Below are 24,470 nucleotides of genomic sequence, written 5' to 3'. Positions count from 1 at the left end.
ACGCAGGTTTTTGGCATACTCAGTAAAAACAAGGACTTCTAATGAAGAGTGGCAAGACACCAATGTATCATGCTCAAGTGGCTTGCAGATGAAGACCAATGAAAAAAATGCTTGCAGAGATTGGAACATGCTTTGTAGTTTGTTTCTTTCCTTGCTGCAATTCAAAACATACTGTATATAGTATTACAAACAATAAGGAAGCTACATGTCTAGTACTTCTCCTAGTTAATGGCAGGGCTGCTAAGCTGAACTGATGAAGTTTAAATTAATGGGTGTCAGGCCCACTATTCACTTTTAGATTTCAGCATTATATGACTTTGGGCGATTATCTTACCTGTATAAAAATGATCTATGAAATACATAACATTGTTGAGGGTGTGTGCAAACTAATGGACAGTGATGGACAACCTAGAGAAGTAGAGGGTCCTTATTAATATCTAATGGCAACAGTGAATGAGGAAGGAATAGTTGGTCAAAACTGAGTTTGAAAACTGGATCTCTGGAAGTGGAGCAGGAAGTTTGTAAGACCCCATAACCAATGAGCTAATAGTGTGGGTTTCATTGTGGCTGAGAAACAAATACTCAGATTGATATCCTGTGAATTCAGCTGATGGAGATTCTTATTGGAAGAGATGGACCAGATGAAGCACATGTTTTGTAGGCAACTGGTAGAGAATAAATTGCTCTGACTCCAAGATCTGAAAGTATCAATAGATTTAAGGTTTTATTTTGCCAGAAGAATTAAAATGGGGGGACCCAAGACCTGAGATTCTAGCTGCAAAAGTGCAGGAGCAAGGAATATAATAAATGTTAGAGTAAATGAAAACTGCAAAAGGGACATTAAAAAGTCATCCCCTTGCACTTCTATGGCGTTTGTTCCCCAAAGCATGACACCATCTGTCTCAGCTACGGCTCATGTGAGATGGAGATGTGTGACCCTGACAAAAGGTGAAAGATAAAAGGATAATTTACAAGAGAAGGCAATGCAGCTTAATTTAATGATGCACTGTGGGTTTCTGTGACATTGAAACATCACCCACCTCAGTGTATTTTGCTTCCATTCTAACCTCCTCAAAATTTCTGCTGAAAGATCCTGAAGTGCTGATTCAGGGACACGTATCTCAAATTATAGATGCATGTAAGTTACTGCAACTCTACCACCTTCTCTGCTTCTACCGACATTCTCAGTTCTGGAAGCCAACTGGCCAGAAGTCTTTTCTGTGATATGTCTCCTATAGGTTTTGAACTTGTTAGTAAGCTACCCCCTTTGTTGATTCCTTTTGTGCCCTGTTAAAAAGGAATTTGTATCTCTTTTGAAAGTGAATAGAACAGTGCCCAAGAAAAAACTGACTGTTAGGCAGTAGAAATGACTTTGACTTCCTCAGTAGAGAAAACTGACATTTATCTCAGGGCATTAATTAGCAGTTAAGTTGAAAACAATTTTGATCATTTCAGGAGTGTCAGCTTGTGATGTTAGCTCCTCAGTTCCCCAAGGCTTATCCAACATCAGTAACTGGATAGGTCAGAGTAGGTAGAGTGACAGTAAAGAAGCAGGGAACACCGCATAAAGTACTGGTGGGGATTCAGCTTCAATCCACCTCAGCTGAGAGTCAGTGCTCGAGGGGACGTGCTGGTCATATCTGTGAGATCTTTATAGTAAGTTATAAAACTGGGGTTCTAAGATTCATAGGCAAAGCTCCCTTGAGACTTGTACTAAGAGTAGCAGTGTCACTCAGGCAAATCTGATCAGGTATAATTTTAAATAACTAGACTCTAGCTTCTCATATTTTCATTCACAAAAGAACTTGCTGCATCATACTGTTTACCTGAAAAGTCTAGTGCTCTTACACCTTTTTCATAGCAGTATTTCACGGATTGGTTAAGAGGTCTCTGTACAGTCTATCCAGAGCCTTAGAATCCATTTGGGTTTGTTTGCTGTGAAGCAGCATTTGTCTTGCCCTCTGTTAAGTTGCTGTCTGGATGTCTGTGTGCTGCTTTGAAACTTCAGCTCTCCATCCCATGGAGGAAGTGACCTCTGCAGGTATTCAATTCCTGTTCAATTCATTAAAGCTTTTGGGGAACCCTGCAGGGGTATGGCCTGTACATTTATGAACATTCTTACTGTTTATTATTGTTTTCTAACATCTACCACTACAGCACAGATTGATTAAGTGTGCACGTATTCATTTCAGTGTGGTTGCTGCCTGAGTTGAAAGAATCATTTTGACACCTGTAATCACAAAGGCTTGTGTTGGATGAATGTTTTATTATTTGATTTTCTGCCAACCAACTCTCAGATTTGTTTTAGCAGCAACACATGGTCTTAATGATGTTCCTCAAGGTTAAGCAAGCACGAAAACCAACATAGCATAGGGCAACAAAGAGATACTGTATAGAGAAGGAAGAGTTGTTTTTTGTTTACGGCCAAACCATTTGTCTCAAACACTGGATTCTACTCTCTATTCCACCAGAATGAAGTCTTGTTCCACCACAAACCACTTCACCTTTCTGTGATAGTTTTTTGCCATCTGTGAAATGACAACAGGACCCTTAATGTGTGCTGAAGATCTTTAAATAGATCCTGAAAATACTTCCAGATTTTCAATTGGAAGGCACAGAAGAGTAAAAAATCCTAATAGCTGCGTAGATTCTATACTGACGTGGCAAACTGTAATCTCTCAACAGGAGACATTTGGATGTATTTGACTTAAATGTGTTCTAATAACTGACTAGCAGAATTACTACTCCGGGAACAAGACAGTAGTTATATGATTTGCTCCAGATTTCTAATACACAGAGATGTTTTCCAGCTTTGCTGCACAAATATTAACTCAGTGTCTCCTTACTGTTGTTTTTTCTGTCTAAGTAAGTACACTAATTTTTCTTCTGAAGACTATTGGAATTGTTTGCATCACACCTGAACTTAATTTGCAGTGTACTATTAATGCCAAACCTGTGTGATCAATTCCAGACATGGAAACCAAAAGGACTACGACTTCTCTAAGGAAGAGAGAAAGAAGCAAAAGGATTCCAGTCTCTGGCGAGGTTATAGGAATGTCTCATAATCTCTAGGTGTGCTTTTCTATCTCCTCTAAAAAAAGATACCAATCATACTTACCTTCCTTCCCATCTAAATTGCTTTGAGATGAATGAATTAAAAGTGTTGTAATTAAAGTGTCTGATTGTAGCAGAAATGCTAAGTCAGGGCCTGAACAAGAGATTGAGCACCTGGTGGGAAGGCAGGGCCAACCCAGGGAGCTCAGGTGCATGCAATACAATGCAATGCCCCTGAGTGACTGGAAGGGTGGAACCAGAATCCAGCCCTTCATTTAAGGGTTGGCAATGGAAGCAAGGCAAGGGTATCTTGCTGGAGGTCCTTGCCTGCTTGAGGCTCTTCTAAGGGTAAGCAGATTATTTTTTTCCCTTTGTTTCTGTGTCTATGACTGCTGCATTTGGGCTTCTCACTTGCTGCAGCCTACGACTTTGCTACCCTCCTATTACTGTTGTGCTTTTCATTGCATTATAGCGTTACACTGATAACATCAGTAATGTTTTTCTTGGGAATTTTTCAGAACAATTGTATACTTATTTTAGAGAAAAGCCTTCTGCTTATTTAATTAAAGTATTCATACTAAGGGAGGACCCTTTCCTCCAGTTCAGTAGTGAAGCCTGGCTACTCTATCCCTCTTCCTGTCTTGTTTATGGCTATGTACAGTGTGAGATGATAACCCTAGCAGGAATGGTTCCATTAAGTGTATGGTGAAATATGTATTTGAATCATCTGGGGCCTTTTATATGGAAAAAAAAGCATTAAAAAAAAAGACAAGACCTTACAGGGTGCTGTTCATGTCACCCTAAAAGTGATAAACAGAAAATCAGGTTCTACCAATGTAGAATTTTACTTCAGTTGTTATTGGCTGCGTTGTAAAAATAGGCAATGTTAATCCTATCCTCTGCAACACTCACAAAAGGAATTCAAGTATTTTCAATTTAAGTATTTTCACTGATATTGTTTATTTTTTCTTTCCCTTTATTTCCTTAACGTAAAGATTTTGAGGATGGCTCACCTTTCTCAGCTTACGTGCACAGTATCTCTCTGAGCACATGCTTTCCAACTTCCACCACTCTTGAGCTGCTTGACATTAAGCTTTGTCCAAACCCCAGTTATTGCTTACCTCTCCTCTGGTACAGGGTACTGCATCTGAATATCTGGAAGTGCACATGGAGCCTTCCTCAGTGAGGTCATCCTGGAGCCCAAAAGTCGCAGTACAGTTGACAGAGAAATATTTGTAGGGCCTCCACGTCTGCCCATAGTCCTGGGACCTTTCCAACACCATCGCAGCTGGGCGAGGTGACTTGAACACAGCAATGACGTGTGTTAGGTAGAACTCTGTTTCAAAGTCCAGCCTAATTTCTTCCCTGTGCACCCCTTGGGCAGACTGCCACCAGGACATCGGGTTTGCAAAGAAATCATCGGTCATGTCAGCAGGGAGGTGGGAGTTATCAGGCTGGTTGGCATTGCACTTGGTGCAGCGAGGCTGCCCGCAGCCGTGAGAGGCTGGATGGAGGATGCTTTGGTCTGGGTAGGAGCAGTATAGCTCTGTGCTGTTCTGCCCGCACGTGGTGAGAGTGCTGGGTGTCCTCCCTGTGGCCAGGTTTCCCACCGGAGGGTTGCAGGAACGGCCGCTGCAGCGGAAGGCTCGTAGCCTCACGGGATCTGAGAGAGACAAAAGAAACAACGCTAAGCAGAATTTCTCAAACAGCTCTCAAGCTGTAAAACAGGAGACTGTGCAAAGGTTTGGAGTCCTCGTGTGGGGATGGACATCCAAGAGGACTTCTCAGGAGAGCTACTTCATCCTTTCACATGAAGTTCGGGGGGAGTTTCTCCGTACATCTAGGCCTTGTTTTTAGGTGCTTGACTTGGAAATGGAGGTATTTAGGGAATAGCTTTTACCCACAAGCACTTGAAAGTCCTTGATAGCTGTTGAAAACACAGTTGCATTAGTTAAACACATAACTTAATACACTCTTTTGTTTTCTTACTCTCACTCTAGTACAGCTGCTCATCTGAGGACTGACTCTATGCAAAGCATTTATTTTCACTGTAATCAGAAAGGAAAACTGAATTGTACTCTGTCTTACAGATACATTAAATAAAGAGATGATTCCTCCCCAGATAAATTACACTATTTACACAGGAAAACACATGAAGAAAGCATTTCTCTCCATAGTTATGTCTTACTGACCTAATTTTGAGAGGTGCTGAATTTCTCACACTCCTACTGAGATCAGGTGAAGCTGCAAATGCTTGGCAGAGTTGAAAATAAATTCTCTCTTTTGTTTAAACACCTTGACACGGAGATAGATGAATGTATTCTATTTGCCAAATTGGCAAATACTGACAAGAAAAGTTTTGGTATTTCCAATGTATGCATTTACTGATTTCTAAATTATGAAAGGGCAGAGATGCTGTTTGGATATTAGTGTTTTGTGACAACAGATTTGCAGGTCAGTCCTAAAATGTTACTATCAAACTGGAGAAAACTGCATCTGTGATGACATAGTGTTCTCCTTGCAACTTAACTGCCTAGAATGAGTTAAAGTCTGACCTTGCAAGGTCATAAATCTAATTCAAGAGGTTGCAAATCAGGTGACTCAATGTATGTCCTACAGGAAATGACCCTTCCAGTGAAACACAGAATGACCATAAACATGGGCTAATGTAGGAGCAGTTCAAAAGTCAGCTATTAGTTCAAGATTCTAGCTGAAATTTTAAAATCCCTACTCAATTTATACTTGGTCTTTCCTGAGGCAAAATAGAATTTCAAGTCTGGTTAGGCCAAAGAAAGTACTTTTTAATTCAGTCTTACAACAATTACTCAAATTGTGAATGTATTTGGGTGAAAACAGATCTTATTCTTTCCCAGAAGATTGGATGCATTTTGTCACCTGAGACAACCTGCCAGTGTTGCTTCTGAATTGCCGTTCTCAGTTCCTCAGTGACGGTTCTGCACAGGCAAGAAGAGTAAGGGATGAACATTATTCTGGAAAACATCTCATGCATTAAGTACTGCAGCCTTCCAGTACTTAAAAGGACCTCTTCAGACTAACACCACTGCCAGCACAGAGATGAATTTTCATGGGGAAAGGCTTTCAGAAGTCAGCTTGTAAGAAAAGAGATGATGTTGATTCTATCAGTTCTGTTCTTTGTTCCTCCTCTTCAACTGAGCAGTTGGTTCTTAGCACTACTGGAGATCCTCCACCAAGACCTCACACCATCCTGGCTGCTTGGTGACCATTTCAGTGTATTTTCTTTCTGATTGTAAACTTCTTATTCTATCTGAGGCTAGCAGAGGTTCAGAGATTGTTATTTGTAAGGTAGCTTGCAATTTCTGAGTATTTCACAAGAAAGGCTACACAAGAAAGGCCTCGGTTTCTCACAAAGTATATTTAGAGCTTTCTTCTTTTTGCAGAACAATCAACACTCCAAATCCTTCTGCTCTGAAAAGTAAATGTCACTGAGTCGTGGAGAGTTTCTAAAATAAAGGTAAATCCACCTTGCAGGTCAGCAAAAATATAATGACCTGCAACTGCAATGTCTCAAGAAGGTCTTTGCAAGTGGCACTTAGACACCAACCTGGTTTGACTTGTTCGTGTCTAATCTCTGGTAAAAATTACTGGGAATGAGAAAAACACAGCAATTTCTGTGTTTAAAGTAAATTGGATAGTGAGTGATTTAGTTCAGTGCAATGGTAAGGTATCGTCTTTGCCTCCAGAGAATTTTAGTGGGACCAGTCTTATAGCTGTGTTTTGAACAAGCATTAGCTCTGGATCAGTCTGGACAAGAGGTCTAGATTGCTTAGTTTTGACCAAGAGAGGACTCATGTTACAAACATTATTGGGTTATAGATTACTATAATTAAAAGGAAGTCCATCTTTGCTAATGCATCACACTATGGATGCTTTCACAGAGCAGATGGTATGCTGGGGTTGTAACTATAAGAAGTTGCATCAGGGAAGCTTTGCAGACAACAATGTGAGAAAGCAAAAAAGGAATGGCTGCTTTCTGTATTTCCCATAAATGGACAATCAGTCTTATATTTTTTCAGCTGAGTCTGGAAAAGAAGGAAGAATGTGGTTGTATTTCTGAACAACAGTCGCAAGAAAGCTTATCTGCACTGCCTGTTAATGCAGCCACATCCATAAACAGTTCCTGTTCAAACTGCTATGTCATTAGAAAAATGGGAGAAGAGCGTCATGCAAATTAACAGCAGGGAGTTTGAGAGAAGGAGAGATGTTGGACAACAAAATCTGCAGTCGATTAAAAGCTTTGCATTTAAAGAAATCAATTGGCAGAACATTGCTTGGCTACAAGGATATTGCAGCCTTTCCATCACTCACTGATTCTGTGGAAACAACATGAAATTTTGGAATTTGGACAGGTATGGGGACTGCTGCAGAAAAGAAACAGCAGCCAGGGGAGCAACTCAGAGGGCTCACTGAGTAATTCTTAAACACTTAACAGTTTGATTGTGTGGAGGTGCTGCATGTTATTGAAGTTGATTAGCTTTTCCTCCATGTTGGGCAGCTTGGCTCCATAAATGATATCATTAGTTTGTCTCTTTCTACTCTTTTAGAGCTCTATGGCAGAGTGGCAGACCAGAGGCACCAGGCATGTGTTGTAAGAATGGTGTTACCTGATGAGTAAGGAGCCATTCATTTCAAGGAAGGTCACACTAGTGGTGTGACTGGGACACCATTTCAAACAGGCCTCTTACTTTGGAGCCTTGTAACCTTATGGATATTGATTAAAAACATGTTCAATTGGTTTTTAGATAGTAGTTTTGTTGTTTTTTTTTTTAACCTCCGTTGGATATCCAACAGGAGAAAGGTCATATGGCATCTGAGTCAAAACCTGATGGCTGGGCTGGAAAGGTGCCTAATAGTGTCTGTGTCATTTGAAGTGGGATTTTTATTCCTTTTCCATATGCAGAAGCCAGGGTTGTGTGTGTGTGTTTGAGTCACTTACAGTGAGACAGGAGAGCAACTTTCACAGACCTGAATAGAATGTGGCATCTTCTGCAAAGCTCTTGATGGAGCAGCATTTTCAGCATCCATGTCCAACCTAGATTTCACTTGTTCTGCATCTGGTTAACTTCTTAATAAGAAAAACTTTTAAAAGGTATTCTAAAACTAACCACCCTAGGGACATGAGTTGCTCAAGTTTTTATTAATCAGTTCTCAATGCTGGTGACAAGGGAATTGTTGTAACCCTTTGGTTCGTCTGAAGCCAACACGCAGTGAGTTGGCAAGTGGCCACACAGGAGTTTCCAGGTTGCTACAGAGTTCATGTGAGGTCAGTAAAGCCCTCCACCTGCATCAAACCTGTGTGACTCCTAACTACCCCTTTCCATTGTATTTAAACATCTCAGGATCCAGTCTTGACAACTGTTCCTGCTTTCTCTGCACACAGATGGCAGAAGGCAGATATGGCTGTGCCCACAAATACTGCACTCCATGCACTCCTCACACAACCAGCAATGTGTTTCACTTCTGACCAGGACGGACCAACTATAGTGCTGAAAAGGGAACTGACTGCATAGAGCAATGAAATATATCAAAGACATACTTCTCTGTACACCTGCCTGCTCAGGAAAAGGCTGCATTTGTTTCACACGGATGGGCTAAATACTGTCAGAGACAACCTTAATCTCAGCAATGCTGATGATGCCTCTGGTAGGACCTGTTAAGACTGAAGGTTGATTCAGGATTTTTACCTTGCTTCTTTAAAAAAACAAAAAACAAAAACAACCAGAAACAAATAGAATCAAGAAAAGAATTGAAAACCAACAGGTAGCTGTTGTGCTTTCATGAGCTGGTGGTTTGTGCAACCTTTTGACCATGCAATGTATATTTATTTAAAGTGATTGTGAATCCTTAGTGTCATCACCTTTGATATCCAATTATTTTGCCATTAATCTCTGTGATCTAATACCATTATTCTGAGAGTTTTTAGCTCCATGCAGAATGCATCCAGTCCCCTTAAACTCATTTTCCAAGCAGTCAGCTGTGGGCTGCATTTCCTCAGAGATTCATTTTCACTTTGTGACTTGGATGCAGAGCAAGTTCAGTTTGGTTTATAACAAGCTGCTTTCTACAACAGCATCAGCAAGTTCATAAGATGTCTCTGTAACCCTTCTGTCCTATGTGTCAACGTATGTATCTTAAAGGGAAAGTCCCAGCCTGGGAAACTAATGAATGCCCAGGGTAAGTCATAAGAGCACAGAGGTACCACATCCTCCCTCCAATCATTCCCTGCAGTGTTGTGATAGCTGAACTTTTTCCCAAGTGAGTCAGAGGAGGATCTGGCAGGATTATAAATTTATGAGCTGTTTTCAGTTTTTACAAAAATAACTCTCGTGCTTACGGAAACCTGATGTCAGTGTCATCAAAAAGGTTCTAACTACACCATAGCCTGAGCTGAAGTCACCTGGTGTGCCTTTGGCTTTCAGGAACCTGCATGACATCTGAGCACTTGAGTCTCTTTAAAAGCACCACGAGGAGTGTTGTACCTGTCCCAGTACTCTGAGTGCACAGGTGGAATTTAAACTACCAAGATTCTTTGCCTTACAGAGCTCCCAAACCACTGTCCCACTGGGATGTCACCAAGGTCATATTGTTTTATCAATGCTTCCTTTTATTTTTTCTCATCTGACCTACACAGTTCTTTCCTTTTAACCTTAAAGATGTATTAAACCATAGGAAGAAGAAAACAATCCAATGCTTTGCTTTCTTTCCCTTAAGGAATTAGTCTCCACCATAATCCAGTTATTTGTAGAACCCTATGTAAATGCCAGTACTGCTATACCATTCCTATATGTGCTCGTTTGTACACCCACATATACACACACAACTTACTGCTCTTTCTGTCCTAGTTCATTTTTTTTTCTCTAATGCTCATTTAATCCTATCCACTGCATGTTAACTATCAAAGCAGGGAGTACCCCGAATGAATGGGTTGTCTTGGATTAATGGTAATTCAGTGTCTCTGACTTTTAATGATGCAAAATGAAGTTAACAGATAAAAATTCAGATCCCTTCAGTGGTGCTGTCCAAGGATCTTGTCATTTTATTCTTGTCCTGCCTAGGAAAGCAGTGTTTCTTCCTCAAAACAAACATCTAGCGTATCTCAATCCATCCACCTCTTTAATTTTTCTCCCATCACAAAAATAATACTTTTTAAAAAATTATCTTGAGAATATATGAAACAGTACTTTCTATTGTAAGTCTTTGGGATGAGGCTGAGCTATAAAGCAGCGTATTGCAGGGAGTAAGAAGCATTTGTATACATTCACTAGCCCAGATTCCTTGCGAAATTCAATCTAAATAATGATTTAGACATAAAAAAGAATTACTATGCTTCACAGGTTTGATTTCTATTCCCTTTCTGCTTGCCCAGCTTAGGATAAATTGTTTCAGGAATGGCAATATTGATTTATTTGACTTACCTGCTTCTCCATGGCCAGAAATAAAACATTCCAAGAACACAATCAGCATGATGCCTTTATGCTGCATGGCTGTCAGTAAAATATCTGTCCTTAGTGAAGCAAAAATAGCTGCAGTAATCTACAGGTTTGGTGCTTGCATGGCTTTCCTGCGTTGTCTTTCTTTCCTTCTGCTCACCTTCCCCTCAGTGTAGGGGTCAAGGCTGCTGTCTCATTCTTGTTTTCCTTTTGGATCTGGAGGCTTTTCTTCTTCTTTTTTTTTCCCCTTCAGGGCTCAGATGCCTTCTGGGTGTCACCCGTACATCGCTTCCAATAAATAAATAAATAACGGGGACTTTCGGTGCTTTCACCCGCTCCGCGCAGCGGGCCGGGGCCGCTCACATCCCCGCTGCAGCGCCGGGGATGCACCATGGGGAGCTGATGCTGCGCAGGAAGAGCTCCGTTCGCTCCGGGCTTTTGCGGCTCTTTGAATGCTATTTCGAAACTTTCATTTCTGCTCCTGGCTTTGCCGGAGCCTCCCCTACTCCTCACCCCTCCCGCTGTCAGTCGGGGTGCCGATAGGGTCCGAGCCCTGCTTTGTTAGCGGCTCTGCCTCGGTACCTTCTTTCCCTTTGCTCCCTGCAGCAGAGGGTTATAAGAAGTGAGTTGTTGGTTGTTTTATTGTTGTTGTTGATTGGTTGTTGTTGGTTTTTTTTCCCCTCGCTAAGCGATGATGAGAAGCAAGTGCTTCCTTGGCTCTTCTCTCTTTTTATTTTGCTTTGCTTTATTTTAGTTTATTTCCGCTGTCACGGAAGCCGCTACTCCCCCGGCTGCCAGGGATTTGCTTTACACAGGGAAGCGTGCGGAGGGACTGAGCGAAAAACCCGATCTCGAGGGCTGCTCTCCGGGATCGCGGGACCCCGCCGGCCGTGGCCGCTGTGGTGCCCGGGGCGAGAGGGGAGCGAAGGGGCCGGAGGGCAGTCCTGGGGGCTCGGGGTCCTACCCTCCCTCCCGGGGTCGGGGAGTCGTTCAAGTTTTCCCTCTGCCTCCCTTTCAGCCTCTAAAGCTCATCTCTAGCTCCTAACGGGGCAGTTCTCTGGTCCTGTCTGGCTGCAAAGGGGATTATTATAACATGTGATCTTCCTTTTCTTTATATGTGCTTGTTGGTTTTTTTTTTTTTTTTTTTTTTTTTTTAGGGTGGAGGAGGAGAATGGATCGGTTCCGCACCTCCTCGCCGGTGTTGGGCTGCTCCTCGCTGCGCTCAGACGCACGCGTTGTTCTACAGCCGCACGTCCTCCTCCTCCTCGTCCAGGAGCCGGGCTGTGCGTGTCCGTACGTGTGTGTGTCCGTGTGTCCGTGCGGGGCGGGGGCAGCCTCTCAGCCCGCCCCGGCCGCTCCTGCTGTCCCTTGTCCCTGCAGCACCCTCTGCCCGCCCGCCCTGCACATGACAGCCGCCCTGCAGCGGGCGCTGCCCGGCACCCCATAGGCGTACCCAGAAAGGCGTGGGGATAAGCGAGGTGGTTTTAGGGTTTTTAATTGCTCGGGCACTCAAGTCGAGTTTCTTTCCATCAACGCAGATGTGAGCTGGGACAAGTCAGGCAGTGAGGGGAATTGTGATTTTCTGTGGTGTCTGCCCTGGTACCGCTGGCACATCTGCCTGCCTCTGGTAGCACCAATCCTCACCCTGAATCCTAGCCCTGGATTTTGTTGGAGTTGGTCATTCCCAACGCAAAACTCCCACAGAGCCTCCAACACTGAGGGTTAAAGTACTCTGGTTCTGATGCTCCGCCTTATAAATAACGTTAATTCAGGGAGTGAGCCCCTCCCACAGCTCCTCCAGCTTCCTTCTTTCTGTGGCGGGTGCCCCATCCCTGGAGGCATTCAAGGTCAGGCTGGAGGGGGCTCCCAGCACGTGATTGAGCTGTAGATGTTCATCACAAGGGAGATGGACTAGATGACCTTTAAGGGTCCCTTCCAACTCAAACGATTCCATGATCCTTTGGTTCTTCAGCTTATAAAGTATCGACTTCTGCTTGGTGTCACAAAGGGAAGCTCAGTGGGAATAGTCAAGGTTATTCTTGTGCCCATGTATGCATAGAATCAGAACCTTGGGAGGGAATTGCAAAGTGTGAGTTGCAGAAAAAAGAATAAGGAAAGATTTCTGTAAGGCATGGTTATTTATTGAGGTATTGAAGTAGATCTTTCTGTATTGAAGTAGATTTTTCTGACTTTACCCTCATCTTCCTATTTTTATATGTTTTTGAATAAGAAAACCAAATAGAAAATGTTGAGATAAGAAGGAGAATTTCCCCCTCCTTTTTGTCTTTGCCTTTTGTTTGAAAACAGTTACAATAATGTATAATCACAAAGCACAGTTCTCTGCCATACGTGACAGTGTATCCTTCAGAAGGTTTGAGTCTGCTGTGTGCTCAGCTCCCCTGGGACATTCTGAGTTCTTTCAACTCCAGCATCTTCAGTGGGAGCTGGGGATGCACAGTGTGTCCTAAAGCTAAAGCCAACGTGACATTAATGAGCTGTCATTTAATAACCACGCTTTGTTCTCTTTGGTTGTCAATTGCTGCCTTTGTGGAAAAACTGCATTTATTTATTTATTTATTTTATTTCCACAGTTTAGGTGGATTATGTAATGATTACTAACTGAAATGCTTCTCCCAGATAATTTCATCAGACTTAAACTATGGCACTTGAGAAAAATTCCCTGGCCGTGATTGTAGTTCTGTGGATGCAATAATAAAGGTCAAGAAGCTCCTGTGTAATTTATACAGCAGCTGAAAACAGGGAGCAAAGTTCATGGTGCTCTTTAAGTGGGAAGTCAAAGTGAAGCATATTCATTTACTTCTGATGTCTGGATGGCAACACCGTAAGGCTGTCCAGCTCTTGTTGATTGTGGGCTATAAAAAGCATTCATTCCTCTTCCCTATTATTGCCTGTCTTCGAGAAAACTGGTACAAGGGCTTAATACTACTGAAATCCAGGCATGCCTGTGGGCTAAGAGAAGCTAACATCTAAGGGGGAAATGTTGCTGTTATCCTTGACATCTTCTGTTGTCCAGGGGATGGACACCTGGACTGCATCTGAGAACAGCCCATACTCAGGGTGCTCAAACAGAGATTGTCCATCTTTGTGGGTGTGAGCAGTGGCATGAATGATGGTTAGTTATAGTTGGCACCTCAGCTATAGAAAGGTGAAAACACAATCCTCGTGGTCTCGGGCAAGGTTTGTGCTGCACAATATGACTCCCTGTGGGAATTGGATGACTGGGAAAGTGACCGACTGCTCTCATGGCTCAGCACAGCTCCTGCTGCAAAGCACCCAGAGAAGAAACTGCAAAACTGTGAATCATTCATTCTGGGGGAGGGCAGAAGAGCCAATGGCACAGCACAAATGGGGTAGGTGTGTCACCTGCACTGCCTGCCCTCTGTGCTCCAAAAGCATTTCCAAAGCCAGAGGACGGGCTGTCATCTGTAGATACCCCAGAGCAGGGTACATCTCAATTGCTGTGCATCTTGCTTGCCTGCAGCCCTTGTTCTCCACTCCTCACGCCTCTCCACTTTGCCTCTCCTTTCCTCCTCTATTTCCTTAGCAGCCATGGTTAGCCTGAAGGAAATCTGTCGTGGCCTTCCTCTAAACCCTTTGCCTGAAAACAGAGGTCGGAGGAAAGGAATACCCCATGCACCTGTGAGAACCCCTAATCTCACTGCTCAGGAGAAAAAGGTAATGTGGGGTTTCACAAGGCTCACTTCTCTTCCTTTCAGATAAATGCAATGGGGAGTGGCATCAAATGCTTTTCTGAGCGTGGGCAAATGTATTTCCTTTGTGTTATAACTTCAGCAATGGGACAAAATACTGGAAAATCTTCTGCTCTCTTTCTTTTTGTCTTTCTCCCTTGATTGATATGAAGATCTGCTGCACAACAGCTTGCATGACTTTAAATGGCTGAAGAGGCCTTAACTTCAATGCTGTCAGTCCAGCATTGTTTTTTATGAATTTATGAAGGCTGTTGCAAAAACACTGTGTATTTATGGGAGTGAACGCTAACCCCTCAAATACAGTAAACATGAAATGTGGCAAATTGACATCTTGGTACAAGTTACTTATCTACATGTTTGCATAACGACCCAGAGATGATTTATTTGAACCAGTAGTCTGGAACATCCTGGAATTGAGACAAGTTTATAAGGAATTGAGTTAATTATTTGTCTTACGTTGTGTAATTCTTTTCCAGTCTCTTTTTGTTTAAACAGTGTATGTACACATTAAAGCAATCATTGCAGTATTTCATGTTAGAGATTAAAAAAAATACCTGCAGAAGAAAATAATGGTCAGTGGGTAGAGATCCTTAGGAACTGTGTTGAGGAGAGGACGAGGTGGGTTCCTTAGCTTGAAAGCCTGTGCTTCGTCACATGGCATAGCTGACAGTGTGATTTTCTGGTCAGAACACAGAAGTTCCTCACCCACACTGAGCTGCGTGCAACTTTCTTGCCTTCGTGGGAGTTCCCCCTGGCATTAGCACTGAAATTGTTTCAAAGCCCATTTCCAGAAGCAGAGGGGAGATCATTCTCTGGGTAGGGAGAGGAGCAGCTGTGAGATATCCAAAGAGGATTTACTCCAGTGTCAGGAGCGTTCGTGGTGGAGGCATTTCAGTCTGTGCCTGGACAGTCTGTGCTCAGACAGATGGAAGTGTGGCTTGTGAGCGTGCAGAAAAAGGGGCTGGGGAGATGGATGTGAAGATAAAGGAGTGGGGAGTGAACTTCACTGCATGGCAACACATTGCCAAACGTCCCCATCTTGTTCCCCGCCTTTGCTCAGTCATTTTTCCCTGAGGAGTGTACTGTAGCACAAGGAAGTCCTTACTGCAGGACAGGAGATGGTATTTCTCTCAGAGCAGTGCTGTCTACCTGAAGAAATGCTGGTAATGACAAAGCCCTCACTGCCTATATGGAAACTGGGATTGAATGCCCCCAAAGCATTGCAAGGAGACAGCGGTAGGCTGCTTTTCTGGTTCCAGCCTACTGTCTTACATCCCTCCCTCAGCTCTCCTTCTTATCTACCACATGTGATAAAAGGTCATGCTGGCTCGGTTTTTTATTAGCCTGTTAAAAATTTAAAAGCTTCCTTTCTGATTTACTTTACTCTTAATCCTCCACCTTCAACTCTTAACAGGGTTAGAGGCTCAGCTAGTATTTATTTTATATCTGAGAGGCTGAATCTCCTTTTTAAGAAGTGTTTCGTGCTTAGGACAGGTTGTCTGTCTTCAAGGTGGTTTTAAAGTCTTGAGACAGGCTTCCAGATCTTGTTGGCAGTGTGTAATACTGAGCACATTGCGAGGCTTGTCTTTACTCATAACACTGTGTTCATTTTCTAATCGAGGTGCTCACGAAAGCTTTGACAGAATGATGCTCTGTTAATTTCCTCAGACTAGGGATCTGTCCCTCTGTTCACATGCCTTCATTCCAATTTTACCCTTTTTCACAATAATAATCCTTAGCACTGCTCTTTTTTTACTTTCTTGGGCTTCCTTTTTTGGCTACAGTAGAAATCCTTTAAGCAAGAGTTACACATTTCTGCATGTTTTGGGGCTTGCCGAAGAGATATACTATGCTTCCTATCATATCAACTCTAATCTCTTTGGATAAATCAAGCCATTTCTCAGAACTAATTTTTTGTTTATGTTTCCTGAGTCGTCTTTCTCCTGCATTCTTTGCCTGAGGCCTGTAGCAGCCACTTCTTCTCCCTTTCCCTCTATGGCTCAGGAAACCCCAGTTTTCTGTTTCTCAGCCTCTGTATCCTTATGTAAATACACTGCAAGGAAACAGCCCTTAAATATTATGAGTGGTGCTTCCTTTGCAGAACAAGGACACTGCACTCTTGGTACTCACTGACATTCTATTAAAGCTGGTGCAACCTGGGAAGAATGCACACTTCTCAGTCTTGCAAAGAATCAGAAAAATGCCTATCCATGGGCTGTAGGCTGACTTGGTCTTGGGCCTGTCTTGCCTTTATTTGCTTACCTGGTGAACTCTGAGCCATCGTGGTAACCATCACTTGATCCTAACTTGCTTTCCTGGCCTCCAGGCTTGGACATCACCATGATGAGCTGATTTCTTAGAGATGCTGAGCAATAGATGCCAATCAGACTGCTGGCTGAGGAAGCTACAAACAGAAACACCTACAGATGAAATGCCCACAGTCTAATATCAGAGGGGAATGTGTCAGCTATGGGTACAATTAATCTTGAAGATCACAATAGCGCTTCATACAGTGCTTTAATGAAACTTAAGGAATAATGGCCAAGTGTTGCCTTTCCTTGAAAGCTTGATGATAAGTCTATTTGAATTTGCTCCTTAAGTGCCTTTCTCAGGTTATTCAGTTTGACTCAGTAATGAATATGCAAAATTCTCCTTGATGCATATGCCAACTGCCTTTTCATGAAGCAGTCAGGCTCCATCTAAGCAATTTTAAGAGACCAGTGCTGCTATTGAGAGGCTGCTTCAGAATCTGTTATTTAAATTCTTCTAATTTCAAGGCTACATTTCTTCATGGCTAATTTACAGCCATTTATTCCTCTTTCCAGCATTTCCCTGAAGCTGCTTCCTACTTTGACACTTATCCTGCAGTAAGACAGCAATCAAATGTCACCTTTGTTCTGTTAAGCTAAACAAGGCACAGTCTTAGTCCTCTTTTATAAGATCAGCTCTCTATTGTCTGAGCAACCCAGGAGCCCTTCTCACCCCTCATGTAACATTGAAGTTCATGTTTCATTAATGTTTGCATCATCAAAATTCAGGTCTATGCTAACATGGAACACTAATAGGACAGGGGCTCGGTCTAAGTGTATTTATTTGAAAATCCAGACAGATTTTGCCTGGTTGTGTTTTTAGAGCAAAGAAAAATGCTATATTTCCTTCAGTTTCATTGTAACTCAAATAACAGATATACTGATCAGAGACGAGGTGAGCCTTGCTGGAATGGAAGCAAAACACTTTCATCCTGATAGTTTTCCATAGCCAAAATGCCAAATGTAGAAGCACCTTTTTTCCCTTTTCAGCATATCACTGCTTTCCTTTTTGTTACAAGAGATGTAGCTGATTTTATTCTCATTTCAGGAATTTCTTAAGGCTAGAAACCTCTATGAAGGCTGCTTGCCTCTGGGGTACTGACTTTCAAAGTCCCCTTGTGTTTTGTCACTGCGTGAATATAGCTGGGATTTTTGTGTTTAATAAAGTGCTTTTGAAAAATGACTGCTTACCTAGCTGGAGAAGGATAAGGCAGTATATCAAAAGGGAATTTGCATTTGCTTGTCTTCTAAACAGGTCTTACTCCTTGTCATTTTCTGTGTGGAATGGCAAAGCTCATTTGCAGGGATTGCGTGGCTGATGTGAAAGGGTCTGTGTGCCTGTTTGGCAGCAAATATGCCAACAAGAACATCTTTTAGTATGGATTGTTTTTAGATTCTGACTGTGCTGTGTTGGCTGAAAGGTGTGTGAGACCAACAAGCTCAGATGGTGAAGGGACTGTACAACTCTGGCCCTAAGAGTCAGAGTATAGTCATATTGAATGAGGTTTTTCACTGAGCTGAACAAAAGACTTTGTAGCCCTTTTCAGGAATTCTTATCAGGGTGCTTTTTCCTCCCAGAAGAGCAATCAGAGTGAAATACCCAGGCTGGGTGGTTCTACGTGCCTTCATTCTGGATACCTGTGTGCTGTGCTGCAGGCCGCCCCTTCGCTTCTTGCAGTAAATATTTCCATAACTTCCATAACTCTTGGAACTGACGCAGCAGGTTTCATCCTCAGCCCTCTCAAACTGAGCTTTCCTGCTCATATTGTAGGCTGCTATCAGATTCAGTAGCAAATTTGATCCCTTCCTGTCTTATCCACAGCCCTTAAAAGTCAGCCTAATGAAGAGATGAAGTGTGTGAATCTCTCTGACTAAGAGTCACTTCCATAGTATTGTCATATATCAAGGAACTTATAAAAATTTTTAGCATCGTTATGTGAAATTGCATTTTAAAGATTACAAAATATTTGTTATCATTATGGTTCTAATCAAATGGAACATAGAATACAGAGACATGACTTAAGAGACCGTTACTAAAAAGAGTGATTTATTTATGTTTTCATTCATCTAAAAGGACACACAGTACTTTGCAAACGATGGATAATATCTTTGAAAGTAATAGGAAGGAGGAGCCACTTACTGTCATCTACAGAATTTAATTCAGTGTCTACTAATCACTGTAGCTAATTTGGAAGAGATGTTTGTGACTTCAAAAAAATAATGTATGCCATCATACTAAGCAATGCATTAGTATGCTGCATGTATAACGAAACTTAACCCAAGAACATCTTCCACTGTAACTCACACAACTCAGGGCTAAGGTCCCTTGTTTGAATTGAAGGTACAGTGAGGGCTTCGGAGCCTCTGGGAGTACAGGATCTCACAATAAGGGTTTCTGAACAGTGCTTTTCTTGGTAGTTCAGTGCCTCCTAGCACTGCAAGAGGGGATTCATCCCTATCAGATGTCTGTAGGTTTGTGCATTACTTATCAAATGTCCAAGGTCTTCCCATGCAGATTTGAGGTGAGTGGGAAGAGGTGGGTTGCATGTATACGTCCACTGAATCTACAAGGAAAGATGGAGGTGGGTAGCTCCCCTGGCGTGGCCTTTTAAATTAAACCATCCCTGTGATGGCTGGCATCGGTTTCCAGCTGAGTCTGAAGTTCAGGGCCACCCATTCGCCTCCATTTCTCTTTTAGTTTGATTATTGTGTCTTTTTTTTTCCCTTGACAGCTCGCTTTGCGCAATGCCCTGCGTTATTTCCCACCTGACATACAAAAGAAGCTGGTGCTGGAATTTGCTGAAGAACTCAGGCTGTATGGCCATATCTACATGTACAGGTTCTTCCCAGATATTGAGATGAGGTAAGAAGTGAAGGGTTCATGCTGCAATTGGATGTCCTGTGAGTCTTTAGACAGAAGAGGTATGGTTTCCACTGATTGTTAATGTGTGTCTTACTCTTCTGTAAAGCTGCATTCTTCATCCTTCAGCTTTCATCCCATTTTCTGTCCTCATGAGAGTCTCACGGACTGGCAGGGAAACAGACTGCACCCTTCTGGATATGTGCTGGCAGGGCTGGTGCAGTCTTGCTGCTAGGAAGCTCAGCACCACTTAACACAGGGAAGGGACTGAATAAGGTCATGTGTTCAGTAATGCCAGTTGAGATGGCATTACACTGAGGTGCCATATGCTCTACCCCATAGCAAATCTTAGAGTTTCCAGGGACCAGTCACTGTTCAAAAATCTCTGATTGCAACCTGGACAAGAAGCCTGCACTAGCCTTGAGATGATGCTAGTTGTCATGAACCAAGAGGTTAGATAAGATCAGTTGAGTGGACGACTTTGGGATCTGCTGTGAGAGACTGATTATTTGTCAGTCTCAGAGAAGACTTCCTGGGCTTGAAAGAGAAGCAGCACATTTTTTCCATGCTTGGAACCTGTGTCTGACCCTGTCTTGTAATAGGCAGTGCCTGTTGATCTCGAAGCATCACTTCATTACAGATCTAACAGGGCTAATGTTTGTGAAGCAGAACGGTTTTGTAAAGGGCTGCCAGGGGCTAGCTTCTTTTTTTAGACTGATTGATTCCTTTTTGCATCCAGCAGGGGCCTGGTTAATGTCTATACAGAAATCTGAATAAGCAAGCAACAAGAAAGCACTCTAATTTCCACAGACATCCATGTTTTTGTGCTGCCCACAGTCTGGGGTCAGCTCTTGCAGAAATCAGTAAGGGGATGACAACTGTAAGAGAATCTGAAAGAAACTGCAGAGCTGGACTGCAGAGGACAGTATCCTGAATACAAATGAGGAGCCTTCTGCTCTCAGCTTGAATAAAACAGTCCACCAGCTCGTTTCCATCACTGGCATCAGTGATTCTTGACAGCCTCAAATATTTTCTTTATAGTTTGTGATGATTTTACAGTTCTCCTTTTCCAGCTGACTCTTACAGTCTCACATTAAGACATATCTTTTGTTGCCTTAGTCTAGTAGTATTTGTTTTTTTCTGCTTATCCCAGGGAGCACAGTCCCATTTGGTTCTGTTCCCCACAACACCCTTCTCCCCATAAAAACACTCCGTTCCTGAACATTGGGTTTCTTAAATTCTGAACAATCTCATGGGGGAATGACTTCTCTTGATGAAATAGTATCATTCCACAGAATTCCTCTTGTTTTATCACCTCAAACTTAGAAAAGCAAAAAACCATTAATAATAATTTAAAAATATATTTTTAAAAACTCAAGGGCTTTCCCTCCTGTTTTGGCAATGACTGCAAAGCATTTGTTTCAGTGTCCTGATGTAAATAGCTGGGATAAAGTGCATATGGTCATGGGAAGAGCCCATTTGCTAAATCTCTAGAATTTATTTATCTTTGCCATTTGCACTCTTTAGCATGATTTCTTCAGTGTAACTGTCTTCCTTGCATAAAGAAAGCTTCTAGCCACTGAAGATCTATGGTCCAGTAAAAGGAAGGTTTTTTAAAGAACATGTGTAGCAGAAATGCTAAGTCACGGCTTGAAGCACTGATTGAGCACCTGGTGGGAAGGCAGGGCCAACCCAGCGGGGCTCAGGTGCATGCAGTGCAATGCAGTGCCCCTGCGTGACTGGAAGGGGTGGAACCAGGATCCAGCCCTTCCCAGACCTCATTTAAGAGTTGGCAATGGAGGCAAGGGTATCTCATTGAAGATCCCTGCTTACTGGAGACCTTCCAAAGGTAAGCAGGTTTTCTTCCTTTGTTTCTGTATCCATGGCTGTTGCATTTGGTTTGTCCTCATTTGCTGCAGCCTAGGATTGTGCTAGCCCCCCACTTTAGTTTCCATCGCATTATAGCATTACAACATGTCAAATGTTCCTACCTGCCTTCAGGAATTTTCAGCTGTGATGGTTTTGTTGCTTACAGAGAAAGAAAAAGCAGAACTCTTGATTATAACTCTTGGTGTTACATCTCAGCAGCATTGGTAAAACTGTACTCAGGCATACAAGCACAGCAAAGGAACCATCTCATGCCTGAAGAGAAAACATATATATATATATACACACATATGTGCATATATGTACATCTACATACATAATATAGAGCTAAGACTAGAAGTTTTAGGGCAATTTGATAAAGCAAATACATTATGGAGGAGAATATATGTAAGGCAACTGCAGAAGTTGGTACTGAATCACGAGTGATTCAAGTCCTTTAAGGGTTTCCTATTCCCAACCTCTCAAATTTCTCACTGAAATACAACTTATTCAGTAAAAAGACTCATATTTCCCATAGCTAGGTAAGTTCTGGGGATTCCTTTAGAACTGAATTTTGAGCTGGGTGTTCTCCTTTTTAGATGGGATCTTAAATTTGCAAGGGCTGAAGAGCCCCAAAGCAACTTCCACTGATGCTCTTTTCCTTGGCCTGGCAATTGGGTTTAAGCATGCCCAAATAATCCAAGTAGAAAAGCAATGAGATCTCACAGCTGCCATATTTATAACCCATTCTGACTACCTGACTCAGCAAATGACAAGCTGCATGCATTCTTCCTTCTTTGCTTAGTTCTGATGAAAGTTGAAACCTGATGTGCGTCTTAAGGTACGGGCCATATTAGATTTGCACTTTCTCCTTTTTTCTTTTTCACTCCTCTTCAATAAAAGGTAATAACTCAAAGGAATGTGTTGACGTGTGGGGATACTTCTGTCAGATGTTTTATTGTTTCTCTTATGTGCGTCCTAAAGTCTGGTGAATGCCATTTCAGAGCATACCCCATAGAAGACTATCCTTGCAAGACCAAATCAGCTGCTGCCATCATGCTGATGATCATGAATAATCTGGATCCCTCGGTGGCTCAGGTAAGCTGCAGTGACAATAAAGGAAGTCAGAGTCATGAAGCAGAAGCAAATCTGTAAGTTACTTCCTGTAAGTGCTCACACAAATTGAAGAATTTGGGTGATTCTACACTTTTCCTTTGGTTATGTTTTGATTTCTGTCTTTTGGGTCTTTTTTGCTAATATTTTTGCTTACTGCAATGTGTAGTTCTTCATTCTGCACCGTGGGTTTTGGTCCTAACTTAGTCTCTGAGGACTCTTGCAGCACTAGCAAGGCTCACTCCATCTCCCACAATACACAGGAGCTTAGTTGCTGTCTGTGAGAAAGCACAGCTCTCAGTACACTGCTCCTACAGCACGTTGAACAGCCAGTGTTGGAAACACAGCAAAATATTTCAGAAAGCTTTCCTTATTATTATTATTAAATTATCCTTCTCAGTTTCCACAGGAGCTCGTCACTTATGGAGGAAATGGGCAGGTCTTCAGCAACTGGGCTCAGGTAGGACATTGCTGCTTTCACAGCTTCTGCCATGAAACCCGCTGTATGCTCCCCCAGGCACGTTCTGCTTAGGCAGAGTTTGCAATAATTCTTGGCAGTCATTGTCTCTAAATACTCCAAAACATCCTGTCTGGATAGAGGAATGCTCAGTTATGAGCTGTGTAGACGGGAAGAGCTTTATTTAGTAAAGAGAGCACAGACAGTCCAATAGAAATACTGTGTTTCAAAAAATGTCAAGCAGTGTAAGATGATGTAGAAAGCTCTTTGTCTTTCTCTGATGCGCGTGTGCGTATGTGTTTGTACTTTGCACAGATAATTTATATGCAAAATAAATTTTAGGAAACAAAAAAGTGTATATTTTGGTTATTTCTGGTACTTTTGCAACATTTTTCACAATACACAGAGGAATAAAAAAAATGAGGCTGTAATGAAGTGCAGCCCTGACTCCTTCCAGTGAAATCAGGTGAGCTGAAATTATTCTTATGCTAGCTGGGCAGGTGACAGTGCTTTTTATTTTCAGGACTAACTCTGATCTGCTGATGGCAAGTGGGTGACATCCTATCTAAAATCTGAGCTGGGATGTTTAAGTTACGACTGTCAATCTAAAAGTGCCCACCGTTTCTTTGTTCTGTGCATTAATTCATGAATGTCAGTTAATGCATTGCATGAAAGTTTTACAGCATCTCTCAAGTGACCAGTGCTGGCAGTTCGTACTGTGGGCCTGACTGGGGTGACATCCTTCAGGCAGATGCTAGGCTGCAAGGTGAAAGAGAGCTCTGCCAAAGACAGAAGTATTTTCTTTTCTCTTGTTCCCATCCAAGTTAGAGCTTTGACCTGCAGTTGTTTCACAGCAGAACAAACAAAACCTTTCTGGTCTTGCTTATTTGGAGTAGCAATCACATGAATGATTCAGTTACGATAGAACATTTTGTTCTCTGTGGCTTAAAAACAGCATGCTTTTTGAAAATGTGTCCTTGCAAAATTCCCAGTGAAAAGGCTGAGTTTGGTTTATGTCATCCACACAGGCCTATGCTTTATCCTGAATAATTTTTGAAGAAAAACAAACAAACAAAACAACCAGAGGTAAAATTTCCACTTACCAACTTGTCCTCAAGCTTGCAGGCCTGTTGTTGATGTTGCTGTCTCTCTGATCAGCAGATCCATTTTTTTTGTGTAACTGCAGAAACTCTATTTCAAGCTATTATTGAATTCCAGTGTCCCATGGAAAAGCTCTTCTTAGACCTGGCTGTCATATACTCTAGGCCCATGAAATATAATGAATGGGCTTTGTAATAGACAGTGATGGATGTGAGTTAAATCTATAGCAGTTCAGATAGTCATACTTTGTGGCATAAACCGAGAGTAACTACTGAATTATGAAGATGGTTTGGAGATGCATTTATTTATTTATTCCTTGGTATTTCAAGGAGCATTGTCCATAGTGAAAGCTGTTTGTTTGTTTGGTGTATGTTTGGTTTGAGGAAAAATTTAAATACATCTGTTGAAAAGATGACAAGCACCAGAAGAGACTGAATGATCTGTATCAGGTTAGGATCAAAAATATACCTGAGTATTTCATCTCTTTTATGGGGAAAATTTTGCAGTTTG

At 42.2% G+C, this 24,470-nt stretch overlaps 2 protein-coding genes and 1 long non-coding RNA gene across 7 annotated transcripts in view; 2 read left to right on the top strand and 1 right to left on the bottom strand.

The window, feature by feature from the left end:
* The window catches only part of LOC116237943 (netrin-4-like), a 46,803-nt gene extending 34,998 nt beyond the window's left edge, over nt 1-11,805 (bottom strand). The window contains exons 1-3 of one of the 2 annotated variants that reach the window (XM_090148240.1): nt 11,712-11,805; nt 10,509-11,123; nt 4,176-4,717 (exon numbers count right to left, since the gene is read on the bottom strand). In XM_090148240.1, coding sequence (XP_090004366.1) covers nt 4,176-4,717; nt 10,509-10,575 — 609 coding nt within the window. In that variant the 5' untranslated portion in view covers nt 10,576-11,123; nt 11,712-11,805. Of the gene's footprint in view, nt 1-4,175; nt 4,718-10,508; nt 11,661-11,711 lie in introns of those variants that run through there. The other variant, XM_031607384.2, reaches the window with a different exon arrangement.
* LOC116237951 (uncharacterized) lies at nt 3,353-8,036 on the top strand. Of its 3 annotated transcripts, XR_016470123.1 has the most exons (5): nt 3,367-3,402; nt 5,928-6,025; nt 6,474-6,547; nt 7,110-7,442; nt 7,638-8,036. It is a non-coding gene; the product is annotated as an uncharacterized LOC116237951 (long non-coding RNA). The 3 variants fall into 3 exon arrangements; XR_016470122.1 differs by having other exon boundaries at nt 7,110-8,036; XR_004168838.2 differs by lacking the exon at nt 5,928-6,025 and having other exon boundaries at nt 3,353-3,402; nt 7,110-8,036.
* A 2,101-nt stretch (nt 11,806-13,906) lies between the features above and the next one.
* UROC1 (urocanate hydratase 1) overlaps nt 13,907-24,470 on the top strand; it is a 34,337-nt gene continuing 23,773 nt past the window's right edge. Inside the window, exons 1-5 of one of the 2 annotated variants that reach the window (XM_090148238.1) lie at nt 13,907-13,988; nt 14,089-14,219; nt 19,296-19,426; nt 22,294-22,387; nt 22,803-22,862. In XM_090148238.1, the coding sequence (XP_090004364.1) occupies nt 14,094-14,219; nt 19,296-19,426; nt 22,294-22,387; nt 22,803-22,862 (411 nt within the window). In that variant the 5' untranslated portion in view covers nt 13,907-13,988; nt 14,089-14,093. The remainder of the gene's footprint in view (nt 13,989-14,088; nt 14,220-19,295; nt 19,427-22,293; nt 22,388-22,802; nt 22,863-24,470) is intronic. The other variant, XM_031607406.2, reaches the window with a different exon arrangement.

The sequence above is a fragment of the Phasianus colchicus genome, chromosome 11 (assembly GCF_987193195.1).
Source record: "Phasianus colchicus chromosome 11, bPhaCol1.hap1.1, whole genome shotgun sequence".
NCBI classification, from domain to species: Eukaryota; Metazoa; Chordata; class Aves; order Galliformes; family Phasianidae; genus Phasianus; species Phasianus colchicus.
Note: the sequence above shows the minus strand (reverse complement) of the source record. Positions and strands in the feature narration are given on the sequence as shown.